Genomic DNA, 22412 nt, shown 5'->3' on the forward strand with positions numbered 1-22412 from the left:
AATTATAGAAATAATAATAGAGACTCTGTTAGTGATTATTGCTTCAACAATTTAGCAGATAGTCGCGACTTATATATATATATATATATATATATATATATATAAAGTGGCACATAGGGTACATAAGTCGCGAATATCTGCTACATTGTTGAAGCAATAATCACTAACAGTCTCTATTATTATTTTTATAATTGATTGTATATGATATATATATATAACCATAGTTGTAGTAGTGATGCTTAAATCATTAAAATCGTCCTCAAATATCACGTTCAAGGGTGACAAGTTTTCAGATAGAAATTTATAGTTTTTCAAGTTTGAGTTCTTTTAAAGATAAAATATGGTGGTTAAACATGATTCTGAAACAACAATTGTTTCAGAACTGTAGAGAATACTCATAATTATTGTGTGAATCGCATGTTGTTGCGGGTATGTGTACGCGTGTGACGTCAAGGATGGCGTAGTACAACAAAGTAACGATACCTTCGCACGTGGTCTTCCCAGTCGTCCTGTACCCTTCCTTGCACGTGCAGTTGAAATCACCGGGGTAGTTGAAACACACAGAACTGTAGGCGCATCTCAGGTAGGAACACTCGTCGTCATCTGTACAACAAGACATCTGCATGAACGACATACACATCCATCTGTACAACAAGACATCTAAATGTACGACATACATATTCATCTGTACAACAAGACATCTACATGTACGACATACACATCCATCTGTACAACAAGACATCTACATGTACGACATACACATCCATCTGTACAACAAGACATCTACATGAACGACATACATATCCATCTGTACAACAAGACATCTACATGAACGACATACATATCCATCTGTACAACAAGACATCTACATGAACGACATACATATCCATCTGTACAACAAGACATCTACAAGTACGACATACATATCCATCTGTACAACAAGACATCTACATGAACGACATACATATTCATCTGTACAACAAGACATCTAAATGTACGATCATCTGTACAACAAGACATCTACATGTACGACATACATATCCATCTCTGTACAACAAGACATCTACATGTACGACATACATATCCATCTGTACAACAAGACATCTACATGTACGACATACATATCCATCTGTACAACAAGACATCTACATGTACGACATACATATCCATCTGTACAACAAGACATCTACATGTACGACATACATATCCATCTGTACAACAATACATCTACACGAACGACATACACACCCATGTCAACATGTACCACGTATCTACATCTTAGCAACTCAAAAGTACCAGCAACCACTGCACTAAACAGCGAGGAATAACTGTGCGAAGTTTTTCACAAGTGTTACTCTGAAACTGCATGTCAACTATATCGTTTCCAGCTAGATCTATACAGCATGGTACCAAATGATTATTACTTTGACCTGACTTTCAGTACACGAACAATTACATTTATATCAGATATAGCGTTTTGTCAAGCAGATTTGATCTCCAGCTGGCGTCAGTATAACAAAGTGTGACGTCATTACAAGAAACATGGGGCCCATGTTTGAAGGTTTGGCGCCATGTCAGGTAGATGTGGGGACGTGTCAACCAGCTCAGACATCATGGCAGCTATTTTTAACGTCGTAATAAAATTATTTGATATACATATGTGTTTTCTCTTCCTGTAAATATGTATTTTTTCGCCATGTGAGACAACAGTGCCGACCTTATGTCAACTTACCGAAACATTCTCTGCCGTTGGCCCACACGTCGTTGATGCCCTGACCACGGATGAGACCTTGGTAGCCCTGCTTACAATGGCAGTTGAAGTCGCTGACCCTCTTGTTCTCACACTCCGCCTCTTCCGCGCAGTCGTCGAAGTCCATGTCGCACACGGGAAGATCTGCACAGTAACGCACACATCTATGTACCCATGCAAAGTCCGTTTTGCATTGATCATAGTATAATTACTATTACCAAGATTCGAAAACCTTTGCGTAATTTGGCGGTGGGGTAGTCTTATGGTTAAAGCATCCGCTCATCACGCTGAAGACCCGAGTTCAATTCCCCACATGGGTACAATGTGTGAAGCCCATTTGCTGTGATATTACTAAACGCAGCGAAAATAATATTCACTCACTCCTTGTGTAGGATTGAATGTGATAGATAATGATTTCATTACTATATTCAGACATGTCTGAAGCCTGAATGAAGCCTGATAGTGTTTGTTATTCTGTGACGGAAGATGTGCACGGTGCACCTACCGATCTCTTGCATGCCGCAGTACAAGTCGCCGATGGTCATGTTGGCCTGGGCGCCGTTACTGCCGGGGGTGGTGTAGGTGTAGCTCCTGATGGGGAGGTCCACCTTGACGCTGAGCACGCCGCCATCCTTCCTCCACACTGCATCACCGATCTCACAGTTGCACTTCCTGCACACGAAGAAAGTCTTCCATGACATGTCAGCCTTGGCCACCAGCCCCGGCTACCTTCCAATCATAACATAACTCTACGTAGGCCCGTCCGAGACCACAGCCCAGGTTTCGATTCCTATATAACTCTTTGAAGGCTCGTCCGAGACCACAGCCCATTTTTCGATTCCCCATAACCTCTGTGACATGTCGACCTTCATCCCTTCCAACTCCATTACCTCTGTGACATGTCGACCTTCCATCCTTGCCCTACCCCATTACCTCTGTGACATATCGACCTTCACCCCTTCTAACTCCATTACCTCTGTGACATGTCGACCTCCACCCCTTCCAACTCCATTACCTCTGTGATATGTCGACCTTCACCCCTTCCAACTCCATTACCTCTGTGACATGTCAACCTTCGCCCCTTCCAACTCCATTACCTCTGTGACATGTCGACCTTCACCCCTTCCAACTCCATTACCTCTGTGACATGTCGACCTTCACCCCTTCCCACTCCATTACCTCTGTGACATATCGACCTTCACCTCTTCCCACTCCATTACCTCTGTGACATATCGACCTTCACCCCTTCCAACTCCATTACCTCAGTGACATGTCGACCTTCATCCCTTCTAACTCCATTACCTCTGTGACATGTCGACCGTCACCCCCTTCCCACTGCATTACCTCTGTGACATGTCGACCTTCGCCCCTTCCCACTCCATTACCTCTGTGACATGTCGACCTTCACCCCCTTCCAACTCCATTACCTCTGTGACATGTCCACCTTCACCCCTTTCCCACTCCATTACCTCTGTGACATGTCGTATTTACCGCCCTTCCAAATCCATTATCTCTGTGACATGTCGACCTTCACCCCCTTCCCACTCCATTACCTCTTTGACATGTCCACCTTCACCCCTTTCCCACTCCATTACCTCTGTGACATGTCGTATTTACCGCCCTTCCAAATCCATTATCTCTGTGACATGTCGACCTTCATCCCTTCCAACTCCATTACCTCTGGGACAAGTCGACCATCACCCCTTCCCACTCCATTACTTCTGTGACATGTCGTATTTACCGCCCTTCCAAATCCATTATCTCTGTGAAATGTCGTATTTACCGCCCTTCCAAATCCATTATCTCTGTGACATGTCGACCTTCACCCCTTCCAACTCCATTACCTCTGTGACATGTTGACCTTCACCCCTTCCCACTCCATTACCTCTGTGACATGTTGACCTTCACCCCTTCCAACTCCATTACCTCTGTGACATGTTGACCTTCACCCCTTCCCACTCCATTACATCTGTGACATGTCGACCTTCACCCCCTTCCAACTACATTACCTCTGTGACATGTCGTCTTTACCGCCGACGCCGCCGCACATGCCGTCGTCTCCACAGGAGCAGGTCTGGGCAAGGTTGCTGCCGCTCCCCCAGTACCTTTTGGTCTGGCCGTCCAACCCCTTCCAGGAGAAGGAACCGTCCTTGATAAACTGAGGAAGGAAGGAACAAGAAGTCTCTGATGGAATGGAATCAGTCTCCTCATGTTTCAAACGTCATAAATTACCAAGTCTGATGTACTCACACAGATCATATTGACCATGTCTGATGTACTCACACAGATCATATTGACCATGTCTGATGTACTCACACAGATCATATTGACCATGTCTGATGTACTCACACAGATCATATTGACCATGTCTGATGTACTCACACAGATCATATTGACCATGTCTGATGTACTCACACAGATCATATTGACACAGATCATACTGACCATGAACATGGACAAAACTTTGTTAACAAAGAGGGTAGTTTCTTATCCCCCTGGGAAACTTGCTGGACAAGGTGGACAAGTTCCAGAGACTGTTTTGTGGCTCAGTACAGGCATGTCTTGCATACACGCCCATCATCTTCACACACTGATATCAATATTCCCCCAAACAAGGCACTGGTAGGTAACGGACTTTCAACTCACCCCTGTCTTGAAGCAATCCACAAGGACGGGTTGGTAACAATTCGTTGAAGTCTCGATAAGAATCCTAAGCTGCTCATCGGTCAAACCTTTGTATGGAACGTCTGTCGTACCATTTGGACTATTTACAGGCTTGTCCGGGTCATCCACCGGCTTCACCCGAGCAATACCTGTACAGATAGACCAGTTTCAAAACCGGACTTGGCTTCACAACCAGGGGGTTTACCCGATTTCCAGTCACGGAGAAATCACCCGCTTCACACTTACCCCCGGGAGAGGAACCATTTCATAGTTACGTCAGGTGGGTGGTTTTCCTTGTACCCATTTTCAGAAATAACTGACCAATCAAAAGGTACGGTTGTGACACGGAAGGTATGTAGTTTATAGATCCCAATTGGGTCTGAACAATGCACAACTCGAGGACTATATTCATTCCATATTTGCACTCAATCAACCGCCTCAAGTGATAGCTTTCAACATTTGTGTTTTAGCATTTAATTACGCTTAGAATTTTACCACTACAACGAAACACTTTCACTAGCATCAGAAGCATGAATGGCGAGTCTCAAACTGAAACAAACGTACTCAATGACGTCACAAACCTGACCAGGTAGATACTAATGTTTTTGATTGGGAATGTTTAGCTGCTAACCTTTTCCGGGGACGAGGTTCATGTCGCAGTAGACGAGGAAGGGAGGGATGGCGCTGGAAGGGTAGACGAGGATTTCCCCGCTGGTCATCCCCATCTCTGCCGCTTCTTGGCAGTTCTCTGGCAGACCTGCATGTAAGGTATCAGAACATTGTACAGAACCTCAAAACAGACAGGTGAAGTAATTGTGCGGAATCAAAAGAGGTAGGTGAAGTAATGAAGGTAAATGAAGTTCTACATATTGTTTATTGATATTTAGAGGTGTTCAACACAATTAATATTGCCTGACATTTCTACCATGTCTAATTAGTATCATAGTAATGCTGTTTACACGCGGGTGCGTGTATGGAATCACGAGAATGCGCATCGTTACAAATATTCCCATGATGTACTTTTTTCAGATTCCTTTGAATGCTTCTTGAAGTCTAAAAGTTCCATCCAAAGATTGCTTCTATGACAATCCTGGTTTTGAATTTGTAGAATGATTCCTCCAAATTACAGACGGAACCCACTAATTGGCTATCTCTACCCAAACAATGACTCCTCCAGTACTCATACCGTCAGGGATACGGGAACAGTTGAGTGACGTGATGGTGGCTTTGCCTACAGCGTTAGGGGTGCTCTGTCCTCCAAAGGAAGCAGACACGACGGGGAGCTCGTCCTTGGCGGTGATGACGCCTCTGTCGAAGTCTCCCATTGGCCCCTTGTTGTCACAGCGACACGTGTTGTTGGTGCCGCAGGTGCCCAATTTCCCGCAGGGACATCCCTTTGTTGTTATGTCATCAGCAAGTCCAAATCCAGGTGCAACGTCCCCATCAGCTAGCTTCAGTGATCCGATAGGAGACTCCCTGCACTCGTATAGCACTCCCTGAAGGCAACACATCACAAAGCCTTGACATACACCTGGGAGTGCCCAACTGACATCATAAAAAAGCTTTTTTCATCATTAAGCTTTTCTTCAATTTAGATAATAATGATAACTCTTACTATAAACACAAGCATTAAATACAATAAAGAACGTAAGTGCACAGTCTCGACTTGCCACAGAAGCAAAATCTGTTTGGTGCAAAGAGAAATAGCTAAGAAAATTGCATGAATGGTTCGCTTGAATACAAATACATAATGGCCTGTGCTTAAAGGAAGGAAGGACAAGAAGTTTCAAGGGTTTAGTCTCTATTCGCCTACATCTCAATTCCCCTACATCCCATTTCGCATACAAAAACAATGTAGGCTAATTGGGATTAGAAAATGCACCCCTACTCTTATAATGAACCTGACTCACTGGTCAGTGCCATACTAATTATGTAAATCTTCCAAATTATCCCTACTCATGTCTAAATTACTTTTTAACGACACACATATTGGAAAAAGTAAGCATAAATGGATAATAATATTAAATATTTTTTTAACGAAATTGGACTTAGTTACATCTGGAATTCCCAAAATTTTGAATGTAAACTAGAAGAGGCGTATAAGCAAGTGTAGTTGTCTACGGTAGAACATTCATCAAAAGGTATCTTATATAGCTCCTTATCTAACTTAGATTTAAGGTTGAGTAAATATTTGGATATTTTAAATGATAATTGTTCAAAGGCATTGTTACGTTATGAAATAAATTAGAACATGCTGCTTCCAGCCAGCTTCCATACACTTCCTCGAGACAATGAAAGGTAGAACATGCATGTCGACTGGTTAAAATGAAATAAGGTTCATGTTATATCCTCCGTAGCCAGTTGGTAACGTGTTAGCTACCGTGAAGTGGGATCACCTATAATAGACCATCACTCACCTGCATACAGAACTTAGAGTGTTTGGCCAGTTCGTTGAGTTGTTCTGGTGTGGCTCCAGGGTAGTTGAGGGGGATCTCAAAGTCTTTACTATCTGTACCTGTGACTGTCTTCGGCCCACCATCAATAGGGTATGCCTGGATGTGGGAAAAGCGAGAGCATTGTATAATGCAAGATGGAGACTATGGTATATGTGTATGTCAGTTGGAGAGTTAGACACGTATGTGGCTAGTATCAGCCGGAGAGTTAGAGGCGTGTGTGGCTAGTATCAGCCGGAGAGTTAGAGGCGTGTGTGGCTAGTATCAGACGGAGAGTTAGAGGCGTATGTGGCTAGTATCAGCCAGAGAGTTAGAGGCGTATGTGGCTAGTATCAGCCGGAGAGTTAGAGGCGTATGTGGCTAGTATCAGCCGGAGAGTTAGAGGCGTATGTGGCTAGTATCAGCCAGAGAGTTAGAGGCGTATGTGGCTAGTATCAGCCAGAGATTTAGAGGCGTATGTGGCTAATATCAGCCGGAGAGTTAGAGGCGTGTATAACTAGTATCAGCCGGAGAGTTAGAGGCGTATGTGGCTAGTATCAGCCGGAGAGTTAGAGGCGTATGTGGCTAGTATCAGCCGGGAGTTAGAGGCGTATGTGGCTAGTATCAGCCGGAGAGTTAGAGGCGTGTGTGGCTAGTATCAGCCGGAGAGAGTTAGAGCCGGAGAGTTAAAGGCGTATGTGGCCAGTATCAGCCGGAGAGTTAAAGGCGCGTGTGGCCAGTATCAGCCGGAGAGTTAAAGGTGCATGTGGCAAGTATCAGCCGGAGAGCTAGAGGTGCGTGTGGCTAGTATATCAGCCGGAGAGTCAGAGGCGCGTGTGGCTAGTATCAGGCGGAGAGTCAGAGGCGCGTGTGGCTAGTATCAGGCGGAGAGTTAGAGGCGTATGTGGCTAGTATCAACCGGAGAGTTAGAGGCGTGTGTGGCTAGTATCAGCCAGAGAGTTAGAGGCGTATGTGGCTAGTATCAGCCGGAGATTTAGAGGCGTGTGTGGGTAGTATCAGACGGAGAGTTAGAGGCGCGTGTGGCTAGTATCAGCCGGAGAGTTAGAGGCGTATGTGGCTAGTATCAGCCGGAGAGTTAGAGGCGTGTGTGGCTAGTATCAGCCGGAGAGTTAAAGGCATGTGCGCGTGTGGCCGGAGAGTTAGAGGCAGCCGGAGTTAGAGGCGCGCCGGAGAGTTAGAGGCGCGTGTGGCCTGGCCAGTATCAGCTAGGAGAGTTAGAGGCGTGTGTGGCTAGTATCAGCCGGAGAGTTAGAGGCGTGAGGCTAGTATCAGCCGGAGAGTTAGAGGCGTGTGAGAGTTAGATCAGGCGTATGTGGCTAGTATCAGCTGGAGAGTTAGAGGCGTGTGTGCTCAGGCCGGAGAGTTAGAGGCGTGTGTGGCTAGTATCAGGCGGAGAGTTAGAGTATGTGGCGTATGTGCCTTTTATCAGGCGGAGAGTTAGAGACGTGCCGGAGAGTGTGGCTAGTATCAGCCGGAGAGTTAGAGGCGTGTGTGGCTAGTATCAGGCGGAGAGTTAGAGGCGTATGTCGCTAGTATCAGCCGGAGATTTAGAGGCGTGTGTGGGTAGTATCAGCCGGAGAGTTAGAGGCGTATGTGGCTAGTATCAGCCGGAGAGTTAGAGGCGCGTGTGGCTAGTATCAGCCGGAGAGTTAGAGGCGCGTGTGGCTAGTATCAGCCGGAGAGTTAGAGGCGCGTGTGGCCACTTTCAGCCGGAGAGTTAGAGGCGTATGTGGCTAGTATCAGCCGGAGAGTTAGAGGCGTATGTGGCTAGTATCAGCCGGAGAGTTAGAGGCGTATGTGGCTAGTATCAGCCAGAGAGTTAGAGGCGTATGTGGCTAGTTTCAGCCGGAGAGCTGGAGGCGTATGTGGATAGTATCAGCCGGAGAGTGTGGCCACTTTCAGCTAAGGCTGTACCATTGTGATGGCGTTGTCATTGGACTCATCAAACTTGCACACAGCGATGAATGGGTCGACGCCGCCTGGACCGTCGGGGTCGATGACGTAGGTGCTGTTCCTCCAGTAGACGGTGCGTTTGTTGCGACTTTTCATGATTTCATAGCAGTCCTTCTTGATGTCTGAAACACACCAAGTCATGGCAACTTCACTGCGTGGTTCTGGCTGAAAGAGGGGGTACTTTTGTCGCAGCTAAGGGGTGGGGTTAGTAGGGGTGGGATCCAGAGCAGGGGGTGGGGTTGAGTAGGGGACCCGTTCATGGGGAGGGGAGTAGGGTTGGGTTCCGGGAGTGGAGAGAGTAGGGGTGGGAGTGGGTGGAATACCATTACATCAGATACAATATTAAACATACACGTGCATTTCAATTACGAGAGTACAATATTCAAGACTTAACACGCTGGGGAGACTAAGATACCGACCACTTTCCGCTCTAAGAACCAAGACACTAACCACCTTCCCATCGCCCCTACAGCCGTGTGGTGATGCATCATTCCGAGGTTAGGAGGCCTGTTTCTGCTTGTTCACTAGTACAACACTTCGATTAAAAGAAGTAAGTGATTGTGTTGGATTACTTTTCTTTGCGTATTATGTAGTGACGTTTGGGACTGAAGGTAAATAGAAAGAGATGCCATACCAAAGATCATATAATGGCGAATCCAAGATCAAACCTGAAGACCGATGTTCTGTCCACGTGGCGACCACTGAGAGATTAAAGTGTAAGTTTATAGACGTTTGGACGTCAAAGAGATCATGATCAATCCCATCTCAGCAATATGTTGGCAAACAGGAACCTACCATAACACTCAACGGGTCCAAGGAAGACATTCCTGGTTCCTGACGAGGCCTCGAGCTTGATCCGGGTGACGGGAAGCGCTGTCTGGTCAATGATGAGGCCGCCATCTTCCTGGCTTCCAGGCAGGTTACAGTTGCACAGGCCGTTGTTACCCGTGCACGGGACGCCATCTGTCGCACAGACATGTCGGTGATTTAATACATGCCAGTTGAGCCGGGTAATTTATGCAAGTATTTACCATGCAAGGCGTGCAGTCTTAGAGCACAGGGAATGTTGGTTAATTCATTACGTTTTGTGTCCACGCATATAGGAAATCATTTCTAAGTGAAGGGAATGTCGATTAATTCATGATTCATAATTTCCATACATATGGTGCACCCTCTTTAAGTAAACGGTATGCCGCATTACTTTTGGACACGACTCACATATGCTACAGAGGTTTTCACATGCAACCCCAAACCGTGTTATCGAGGCAAGTATGCCTCCTTGTCGTGACCCACCTCTGAGAGGCTCCACCCAGTAGGACTGCACGGCACCCTGTCGGTTATACCAGCCGAACTGTCCCTGTACACTGAGGGCGGCATCTTGGCAGGACATTTCAATCTTCTGGGTACAATACTCGAAGTTGTCGAGCAGAGGAAGGATCTCCGTCAGATTGAAGGAGTAGTATTCCACAACTTCGTCGATCGGTTGGTTGGGGGGAATGGTGATATTTGGTTCTTTGGGAAACATTTGCTGGAAAGAAAGATCAAACCCTGAGATGGACATCATCTGAATAAAGCTATTAACTAATGTTATACACGGCTGTATTGACCATGGAAAGCATCTTGAGTTAATGAATTTAAATTAACTACAAGAAAATACTGTGCACATATGGAAGAAGACTTAATGACTCATACAGATGTCCACAGGCCTGCAGGAGAGACGGCTAGGGCCCCAGTCACCGAGGATGTTGTCTCTTGAGAAGCAAAATACAAACAACATTAGGGAACGTAATCGCTTACAAAGACGCCTGCAGGAGGGAAGGCCCTGTAATCGCAGAAGACGGGCACGGGACGAGGGTTGGCCCTCACGTAGATGGTGCTGGAGGAACTAACGAAGGAGCTGGTTCGTGCGTCCTGGCAGTTGGCCCTGACACCTGCAACATCAATACATTGTACATTTGTGTCACAGAAAGCAAACTAATTTCAAGGACATGATGTCTCAAACACACATCAACAACTGCGTATTTTCCAAACTGTAATTAATTTCAAATTGTGATTTTTTTTTTATCATTTTAAATATAAATTAAGGGGAGAGTTCATTGAGCAAAACATTTGTTTTTCGCCGCAAAGCCAAATTGTTCAGCATTTTAAGTGAAAGGTGTTATTCATTTCTGAAACGAATTATGAAATAGTCGTCCACAAACTGTTTTGATTACTGTCGGAAACTGCAAACAAAACATGTCGCTGGTGACGTACCCGACACACCGTTGCTGCAGACGAGGTTGGAGACGGTGAAGGAGGCTGATCGACTTGGGTTGGGATTGGATGGATCTGAGAGGGTACCGTTCAGCTTAATGCACACCTTGCACACAGGAATACGAGCATTGTCCACAATGATAGCACCGTCCTCATGCTCCTTACCGTCCTCAACGTCGCAGTTACATTTTGCGGAGCGGCTGCCCTTGCACGTGCCCGTTACGCCGCACGCACATTTGTCCACACCTCCACTGCCGGCCCATCCTTGGAATACAAAGAGGTGAAATAAGAGCTACGTAGCTCAGGGTACCACATAGTGATCTCAGCGCTATGGTCGTCCTGTATAAAAGTTTCAATATTGCAGTTACGACCTCCATGGTGCTACGATCGCCATGTTGAACGTGGACAAGCGATTTCAACGGTTCGTTTCCTTTCGTTAGTTATTAGTTCGCCTTTGGGAACGAAGTCCTTGACCTTGACCTTAACGATATGTATGAGGGTTTCAAAATGCGATTTCAACGGTTCGTTCCGACCACGTTAGTAATTAGTTCGCATTTGGGAACGAGGTCCTTGACCTTAACGATATGTATAAGCGTAATCTATGGCGTCGGTTTTGTAAATAGCCTGGCCCACCTGGTTGTTTTACGCCGTCGCATGTCGTGAAGCTGATGAGATCAGTAATGGGGGCGTTTGTGCACTTGAGGCTCAGCTTCTGGTTGCATTTTCCATTCGACGCCTTCACAAGTTGCTGAAACGTAACAAACAGCATGTTTTCAGAGTCAAACAATCATTGAAACAGTGAACACCGTGCCTATACATTATCCATACTCTGACACCGACGCCACCACGTGGACTGGGTACTCGTGAAGAATTTCAGGGACATTCCACCTGAAAACTCCCATACTCCGACATAGACTCACCACAACTTGTTCTGGAGACAGGTTCTTCCCACCGCCGTCCAGATAGGTGATGTCAAAACACTCCTCAACTGGGTCGGTACCAGTGCCTTGCAATGAATCGCCGCCTGAAACAAAGACCAGAAAGATATTATCCTCTCCTAAAGAAAGAAGGAACAGAAAAATGAAATTTCCACCACAGACTGGTGAACTTCACGTCATGTTCACACAACTCACACATACAATCCACGCACCTCTCACACACACAATCAACGCACAACTAACACACACAATCCACGCACCACTCACACCCACAATTAACCCATCACTCACACACACAATTAACGCACCTCTCTCACACACAATTAACCCACAACTCACACACACAATTAACCAACCACTCACATAATCCACGCACCACTCACACATACAATCAACGCACCACTAACACACACAATCAATCACCACTAGCACACACAATCCACGCACCACTCACACACTACAATTAACTCCACGACTCACACACACAATTAACGCACCACTCAACCACTAACACACACAATCAACGCACCACAACACACACAATCCACGCATCACACAGACAATTAACCCACCACTCACAACAATTAACGCACCACTCACACACACAAATTAATGCACCACCACACACACACAATCAACGCACCACATACAACAATTAACGCACCACTCACACACACAATCAACGCACCACTCACACAAATTAACGCACAACTCATACAACAATTAACAATCAACACACCACACCACTCAACGCACCACTCACACAATCAACGTACCACACTCATACACACAATCAACGCACCACTCACACAATTAACGCACCACTCACACACAGAATCAACGCACCACTCACACACACTCACACACTCAATCAACGCACCACTCACTCACACACACACAATCAATGCACCACTCAATTACACCACTCACGCACACACACTCATCAACGCACCACTCACAACACACTCAGATACCACTCACTCAATACAATCAACGCACCACTCACACAATCACACACCACTCACCTCAACAACCACACACACACACATCAACGCACCACCCACACACAATTCAACGCACCACTCCACACACGTACAACGCACCACACACACACAATCAACGCACCACTCACACACACACCACAATTTCAACGCACCACTCATACACACAATCAACGCACCACTCACACACCCACAATTAACGGACCACTCATACACACAATCAACGCACCTCACACACACAATCAACGCACCACATCGTCAACGATGATCGTGGAGTAATAAGTGAAGTAAAGGGAGACAAGTACCTGGTGTTGCTGGCAAAATAGTGCGGGGAAACTTGCAGTCAACTTGGAAAGCATCTACACCACCACTGCCATCAGGGTCGATGGTGAAGCGGCCGTTTTCTGGTAGACTTTCTCCAAACCTGATCCTCCTTCTGGCGGCGCTGTACACATCCGTACAGGTCTTGAACACCTCTGGAGGAGAAATACATACAGATGTACACATGTTCGTCATCGTTTGACGACTCAGAAATCAAACATCAGCCATGGTCTGTCCTCTGTGGTTCCTGTCAACTCGGCTCAGCCTTCGTCTCAGTTGACCAGGCCTCAGTTCATGTTTGGAATGATCTTTGTAAACTGAACATCTACAAAGGTAATTCCAGCGGGCTTTCTCTCTTGTTCCACTAACTGTTTATTCAACTTTGTGTCTGGCGCCAACTATCAGTGAAACATCATGGCCTTGACCTTGACCTCGGCCGTGTTTCAGACTCTTTTCTGATTGGCTTACCCTATGGTGGGATGGGTTGAACTTGACATTGAACAGATTGACATTTGTCTTTTGTTACATTTTTGGACTGAACGATGTTTTACATTCCGTTCAGTTGTCAACAGTTGTTTTGGGTTAATGATTAAATATGCTGTCTGTGAAGCTATTGTAGTTGTCTTATTGATTTAAAGACCTTAGCGTTTATAGGGGTTTAAACATAAAGACCGATGTGCATAATTCGAGTAAACACCACCCTGGGTACCTGGTTAAGCATGACGTCACCACTCCAACGGCAGGCTCTATATGTGTGTGGCGTCATAATATTTTACTTCAATGATGTTTGGATTATGTCTTTCATACAGTAGAGATTACCTAGTGATAGAGCTATACACAATACCACGTAAAGACATTGCATGTTACCGAAACACTTGAACGGTCCAATCTCCGCATCGAGGTAACCGTCGCCGGTAATGCTTTCTTCGTAGAACTGAATCTTTCCAAGCGGCACAGCGTTCTTGTTGGTGAGATCTCCTTCATCAACCCTGAAATATTACCAGGTAAATACTGCACACATCCGACAACATTCAGCAGATACAAACTACTTGGAAGATAGTATTAAACATGCACACTACTGTGATGGGGAGTATTAAACATGCACACTACTGTGATGGGGAGTATTAAGCATGCACCCTACTGTGATGGGGAGTATTAAGCATACACACTACTGTGATAGGAAGTATTAAGCATATACACCATAGTGATGGGAGGTATTCAGCATACACACTACTGTGATGGTATTAAGCATATACACCACAGTGATGGGAAGTATTACGCATACACACTACTTTGATGGGAAGTGTTAAGCATACACACTAATGTGATTGGAAGTATTACGCATACACACTATTTTGATGGGAAGTATTAAGCATACACACTACTGTGATGGGGAGTATTAAGCTTACACACTTCTGTGATAGGAAGTATTAAGCTTACACACTTTTCTGATAGTAAGTATTCAGCATACACACCACTGTGATGGGGAGCATTAAGCTTACACACTTCTGTGATAGTAAGTATTCAGCATACACACCACTGTGATGGGGAGTATTAAGCATACACACTACTGTGATGGGGAGTATTAAGCATACACACTTCTGTGATGGGAAGTATTAAGCTTACACACTTCTGTGATAGTAAGTATTCAGCATACACACCACTGTGATAGGAAGTATTAAGCTTACACACTTCTGTGATAGTAAGTATTCAGCATACACACCACTGTGATGGGGACTATTAAGCATACACACTTTGTGATAGGAAGTATTCAGCATACACACCACTGTGATGGGGAGTATTAAGCATACACACTACTGTGATGGGGAGTATTAAGCATACACACTTTGTGATAGGAAGTATTCAGCATTCACACACTGTGATACACCACCTACTGTGATGGGGAGTATTAAGCATACACACTACTGTGATGGGGAGTATTAAGCATACACACTTTGTGATAGGAAGTATTCAGCATACACACCACTGTGATGGGGAGTATTAAGCATACACACTACTGTGATGGGGAGTATTAAGCATACACACTACTGTGATAGGAAGTATTCAGCATACACACCACTGTGATGGGAAGTTTTAAACATGCACACTACAGTGATGGGAAGTATTAAGCATACACAGTTATGTGAAGAGAAGTATTAAGCATATACACCACAGTGATGGGAGATATTAAGCATATACACTACTGTGATGGGAAATATTAAGCATACACACTACTGTGATGGAAAGTTTTAAGCATATACACCACAGTGATGGGAAGTATTACGCATACACACTAATGTGATGGGAAGTTTTAAGCATACACTACTGTGATGGGAAGTATTACGCATACACACTACTTTGCTGGGGAGTATTAAGCATACACACTACTGTGATGGGGAGTATTACGCATACACACTCTGTGATGGGAAGTATTAAGCACACACTACTGTGATGGGGAGTATTAAGCATACACACCACTGTGATGGGGAGTATTAAGCATACACACCACTGTGATGGGGAGTATTAAGCATACACACTTTGTGATAGGAAGTATTCAGCATACACACCACTGTGATGGGGAGTATTAAGCATACACACTATTGTGATAGTAAGTATTCAGCATACACACCACTGTGATGGGGAGTATTAAGCATACACACTTTGTGATGGGAAGTATTCAGCATACACACCACTGTGATGGGGAGTATTAAGCATACACACTACTGTGATGGGGAGTATTAAGCATACACACTTTGTGATAGGAAGTATTCAGCATACACACCACTGTGATGGGGAGTATTAAGCATACACACTACTGTGATGGGGAGTATTAAGCATACACACTACTGTGATAGGAAGTATTCAGCATACACACACTGTGATGTGATGGGGAGTATTAAGAATACACACTACTGTGATGGGGAAGTATTAAGCATACACTACTGTGATGGGGAAGTATTAAGCATACACACTACTGTGATGGGAAGTATTAAGCATACACACCACTGTGATGGGAAGTATTAAGCATACACACTACTGTGATGGGAAGTATTAAGCATACACACTACTGTGATGGAGAAGTATTAAGCATATACACCACAGTGATGGGGAGATATTATATACACTACTGTGATGGGAAATATTAAGCATACACACTACTGTGATGGAAAGTTTTAAGCATATACACCACAGTGATGGGAAGTATTACGCATATACACATAAAGTATGTGATGGGAAGTTTTAAGCATACACTACTGTGTGATGGGAAGTATTACGCATACACACTACTTTGCTGGGAAGTGTTAAGCATACACACTACTGTGATGGGGAGTATTAAGCATACACACTACTGTGATGGGGAGTATTAAGCATACACACTTTGTGATGGGAAGTATTCAGCATACACACCACTGTGATGGGGAGTATTAAGCATACACACTACTGTGATGGGAAGTATTAAGCATACACACTACTGTGATGGGGAGTATTAAGCATACACACTACTGTGATGGGGAGTATTAAGCATACACACTTTGTGATAGGAAGTATTCAGCATACACACCACTGTGATGGGGAGTATTAAGCATACACACTACTGTGATGGGGAGTATTAAGCATACACACCACTGTGATGGGGAGTATTAAGCATACACACTTTGTGATATTAAGCATACACACTTTGTGATAGGAAGTATTCAGCATACACACCACTGTGATGGGGAGTATTAAGCATACACACTACTGTGATGGGGAGTATTAAGCATACACACTTTGTGATAGGAAGTATTCAGCATACACACCACTGTGATGGGGAGTATTAAGAATACACACTACTGTGATGGGGAGTATTAAGCATACACACTACTGTGATAGGAAGTATTCAGCATACACACCACTGTGATGGGAAGTGTTAAACATGCACACTACAGTGATGGGAAGTATTAAGCATACACAGTTATGTGAAGAGAAGTATTAAGCATATACACCACAGTGATGGGAGATATTAAGCATATACACTACTGTGATGGGAAGTATTAAGCATACACACTACTGTGATGGAAAGTTTTAAGCATATACACCACAGTGATGGGAAGTATTACGCATACACACTAATGTGATGGGAAGTATTAAGCATACACACTACTGTGATGGGAAGTATTAAGCATACACACTACTGTGATGGGGAGTATGAAGCATACACACTACTTTGCTGGGAAGTATTACGCATACACACTACTTTGCTGGGAAGTGTTAAGCATACACACTACTGTGATGGGAAGTATTACGCATACACACTACTTTGATGGGAAGTATTAAGCATACACACTAATGTGATGGGAAGTATTACGCATACACACTATTTTGATGGGAAGTATTAAGCATACACACCACAGTGATTGGAAGTATTAAACATATACACCACAGTGATGGGAAGTCTTAAGCATACACACTACTGTGATGGGAAGTATTAAGCATATACACCACAGTGTAGGAAGTGTTTAGTATACACACTACTGTGATGGGAAGTATGAAGCATACACACTACTGTGATGGGAAGTGTTATGCATACACACTTATGTGATTGGAAGTATTAAGCATACACATTTCTGTGATGGGAAGTATTAAGCATACAGTACTGTGATGGGAAGTATTAAGCATACACACTACTTTGATGCGAAGTATGAAGCATACACTACTGTGATGGGAAGTATTAAGTATACACATTTCTGTGATGGGAAGTAGTAAGCATACACACTAATTTGATGCGAAGTAATAAGCATACACCACTGTGATGGGAAATATTAAGCATATACATGTACACCACAGTGATGGGAAGTATTAAGCATACACACCACTGTGATGGGAAGTATTAAGCATAAACACCACAGTGATGGGAAGTATTAAGCATATACACCACAGTGATGGGAAGTATTATGTATACACACTAATGTGATTGGAAGTATTAAGCATACACACCACAGTGATGGGAAGTATTAAACATACACACCCCAGTGAGTGAGAAAGGTCAGGGCCAGTGCGTGACACTTGCGTTATGTAAGGGGTTGTACGTCAGAACTGCAGTATGGGGCGTTAAAGTGTATGGTCGGATCCCTGCGCTGCGCAATCGACTTCTTATGTTACGTGTTGTTACTCTGCCTCTGAACATATCTCTATTACAGGTGGTTCCAGTCGCAAATATGCTGTGGAGATGACATAACCTGATTTGTCACGTCGCACGAGGCGCCCCACGCCTTTGGCGATCTCCAACGGTGCCCGTCAAATTGTGTATTGGTTTCGTGCAACTGCTGCACCGGATTGTCCAGCATTGAGCCTGTTAATGGCACCCTCGCGTTGCTGATTTGTGTCGTTTCTGATGCACTTGCCTCATGTGATTACTGTGTTCCATGCTGTTTTTACAAAAACCTTTTGCGTCGGCCGCCCAAACTATACTAGCCACATAAAGAAACTGTGCATTGTCAAAAGTACGATAACAATGTCAAAGGTACATATAACTTTAATGGAGGGATCATGAGACCATAACAAGTCGGGAGAATTTCAACTGAAAAGTCAATCACAATGACGTCACGAGTCCACAAGCGGGACAGGGGTCAAACGACCATGTCACAAGCTCAATAACGGGTATGTCCACCATCGGCATTGAGAACAGCAGTGCATCGACGACGCATAGAGCCTATCAAACGTGCAAGGAAGGCTTGTGGGAAGTCACGCCAGATTCTCTCAAGTTCTGTTGTAAGGTCAAGGACGTTATCTGGTGGATGAGGAAGACGGCGTAGACGTCGATCCATCTCGTCCCAAACATGCTCTATCGGGAGAGATCCGGTGAATTTGCAGGCCAAGGCAGTAAGTCAACGTTGTGGTGTTGCAAGAAATCCATAGCAACCCTTGCCGTATGAGGGTGGGCATTGTCCTGTTGGAATGTTAACCCAGGGCCATGACGTTGCAGAAAAGGAATTGCCACAGGTCGAAGAATCTGATCCCTGTAGCCCACACCAGTTAAGTTGCCCTGAACAATCACCAAAGGAATTCTTTGGCGTGCTGTTATTCCACCCCAAATCATCACGGAACCACCACCAAAGCGATTCCTCTCCAAGACACAGGCCTGTGCATAACGTTCTCCCACGTGTCTATAGGCATGTTGATGTCCATCACTATGGGAAATGTTAAACCTGGACTCATCTGTAAAAACAACATTTCTCCACCAAAACAAGCGTCTGCGGACATGATTTCGGCACCACATTCGGCGAGCTTGTCGATGACGTTGTGTCAGGATAGGCCGTATGGCGGGACGTCGTGGTCTGATCCCGTGATGACGTAAACGTTGTCGAACTGTGTTGGGGTGGATACGGCGAAGTCCTGGGATGGTTCGGGCAGTCATCACTGCAGTCTGAAACCCTTGGCGAAGATGTGTCACCCTTATCTATATGTCCTGTCTTGGCGTTGATACACGTGGACGTCCAGAACGTGGCCGATCGATGACGTCATTTGTGTTCTGGTAGCGTCTCACCAGTGCAGAAATGGTGTTCCGGTGGCAGTGGAAATGTACAGCCACTTGTCGTTGAGACAGTCCCCCCACGGACCATCCCAATGGCCTCATGACGTTATGCAGACGTGAGCCTTGGCATGCTATGCGTTTCAATAGCCGTTTAATTTTTTGAACGATCGCAAGGGCAGGGGTTGAGCTTTCCAAAGTGACAGTATTGTGTGGCATTCATTTGCTCTGTTTCTCTTTCCCGGAATGCACGTGCAACAACGTATTGCACGTCTCAAGGACGACCCCACTGACGTCACGGAACGTGGCACGTGCATGCACTAATCTCTGAGTTTAAATCCTTATGTGTCAACACAGGTTTGATAAATTTAGATTTTAAATTTTTGTATGCACAGTTTCTTTATGTGCCTAGTATATGTTCAAACAGTCTACTTGCCCTTGTTGGGTGTATGACACAACATGAAACTAAGACGAATTACCCCAACCCCTCACCGTTACAAGTGTTACTAATAAGGTAGGGGCAAAGGTTCTGATTTTGTTAATTACATGAAAGTGTATCTCACCAGTGGGAAGATTAGACTCGAATGATTGATAACATGAAAGTGTATCTCACCAGTCGGAAGATGAGACTCGTATGATTGATAACATGAAAGTGTATCTCACCAGTGGGAAGATTAGACTCGAATGATTGATAACATGAAAGTGTATCTCACCAGTGGGAAGATGAGACTCGTATGATTGATAACATGAAAGTGTATCTCACCAGTGGAAAGATTAGACTCGAATGATTGATAACATGAAAGTGTATCTCACCAGTGGGAAGATGAGACTCGTATGATTGATAACATGAAAGTGTATCTCACCAGTGGGAAGATGAGACTCGTATGATTGATAACATGAAAGTGTATCTCACCAGTTGGAAGATGAGACTCGTATGATTGATAACATGAAAGTGTGTCCCACCAGTGGGAAGATGAGACTAGTATGATTGATAACATGAAAGTGTATCTCACCAGTGGGAAGATGAGACTCGTATGATTGATAACATGAAAGTGTATCTCACCAGTGGGAAGATGAGACTCGTATGATTGATAACATGAAAGTGTATCTCACCAGTGGGAAGATGAGACTCGTATGATTGATAACATGAAAGTGTATCTCACCAGTCGGAAGATGAGACTCGTATGATTGATTACATGAAAGTGTATCTCACCAGTGGGAAGATGAGACTCGTATGATTAATAACATGAAAATGGTTCTCAGCATGGGGAGATGAAGCTCGTATGATTGATAACATGAAAGTGGTCTTCAGCAGGAGGAGATGAGACTCGTATGATTGAAAGCATGAGATACTCACAGTGGAGTGGTTGCCGTGTTCGAGCTGTCACATTGGCAAACATCCTCGCCTCCAGGGCCCTCACAGTTCGTATGTGTGCCGTTTCCGGACCAGTAGGTATATTTGAAGTTGTTGATCAGCGCCGTCCACTTGGCAAACTTACCTACAGCAACAACAATGAGAACGTCGTGAGCATGGGGCAGTTGATGTTTGTACCCCCCAGACTAGATCACTCACTATGGCATGTACCCTACGGTACAGTTGATGTTTGTACCCCCCAGACTAGATCACTCACTATGGCATGTACCCTACGGGGCAGTTGATGTTTGTACCCCCCAGACTAGATCACTCACTATGGCATGTACCCTACGGGGCAGTTGATGTTTGTACCCCCCAGACTAGATCACTCACTATGGCATGTACCCTACGGTACAGTTGATGTTTGTACCCCCCAGACTAGATCACTCACTATGGCATGTACCCTACGGGGCAGTTGATGTTTGATACTCACCCCCTACGGGGCAGAGACTAGATCACTCACTATGGCATGTACCCTACGGTACAGTTGATGTTTGTACCCCCAGACTAGATCACTCACTATGGCACCCCCAGACTAGATCACTCACTATGGCATGTACCCTACGGTACAGTTGATGTTTGTACCCCAGACTAGACTAGATCACTCACTCACTCACTAGCGGCATGGCATGTTTGTACCCCCAGACTGTACCCTACGGGGCAGGTTGATGTTTGTACCCCCAGACTAGATCACTCACTATGGCATGTACCCTACGGTACAGTTGATGTTTGTACCCCCCCCTCACTAGATCACTCACTATGGCATGTACCCTACGGTACAGTTGATGTTTGTACCCCCCAGACTAGATCACTCACTATGGCATGTACCCTACGGTACAGTTGATGTTTGTACCCCCCAGACTAGATCACTCACTATGGCATGTACCCTACGGTACAGTTGATGTTTGTACCCCCCAGACTAGATCACTCACTATGGCATGTACCCTACGGGGCAGTTGATGTTTGTACCCCCAGACTAGATCACTCACTATGGCATGTACCCTGCGGGGCAGTTGATGTTTGTACGGTACAGTTGATGTTTGTAACCCCAGACTAGATCACTCACTATGGCATGTACCCTACGGTACAGTTGATGTTTGTACCCCCCAGACTAGATCACTCACTATGGCATGTACCCTACGGTACAGTTGATG

The 22412-nt window shown here is 44.9% G+C and overlaps 1 protein-coding gene across 8 annotated transcripts in view; it reads right to left on the reverse strand.

The window, feature by feature from the left end:
• Positions 1-22412, reverse strand: part of LOC124278610 — a 93581-nt gene that overhangs the window by 18818 nt on the left and 52351 nt on the right. For all 8 annotated transcript variants that reach the window (XM_046714368.1, XM_046714365.1, XM_046714367.1 and 5 more), the window contains 18 exons: positions 21202-21343; positions 14201-14322; positions 13318-13488; positions 11994-12097; positions 11707-11821; positions 11074-11337; positions 10618-10751; positions 10114-10348; positions 9616-9783; positions 8782-8942; positions 6832-6966; positions 5601-5910; positions 5046-5171; positions 4397-4563; positions 3760-3908; positions 2256-2422; positions 1733-1894; positions 484-603 (listed from right to left, as the gene is read on the reverse strand). In XM_046714368.1, the coding sequence (XP_046570324.1) occupies positions 484-603; positions 1733-1894; positions 2256-2422; positions 3760-3908; positions 4397-4563; positions 5046-5171; positions 5601-5910; positions 6832-6966; positions 8782-8942; positions 9616-9783; positions 10114-10348; positions 10618-10751; positions 11074-11337; positions 11707-11821; positions 11994-12097; positions 13318-13488; positions 14201-14322; positions 21202-21343 (2952 nt within the window). The remainder of the gene's footprint in view (positions 1-483; positions 604-1732; positions 1895-2255; positions 2423-3759; positions 3909-4396; positions 4564-5045; positions 5172-5600; positions 5911-6831; positions 6967-8781; positions 8943-9615; positions 9784-10113; positions 10349-10617; positions 10752-11073; positions 11338-11706; positions 11822-11993; positions 12098-13317; positions 13489-14200; positions 14323-21201; positions 21344-22412) is intronic.

This window comes from Haliotis rubra, unplaced genomic scaffold (genome assembly GCF_003918875.1).
Source record: "Haliotis rubra isolate DU_JTF1 unplaced genomic scaffold, ASM391887v1 Scf24, whole genome shotgun sequence".
NCBI lineage: Eukaryota > Metazoa > Mollusca > Gastropoda > Lepetellida > Haliotidae > Haliotis > Haliotis rubra.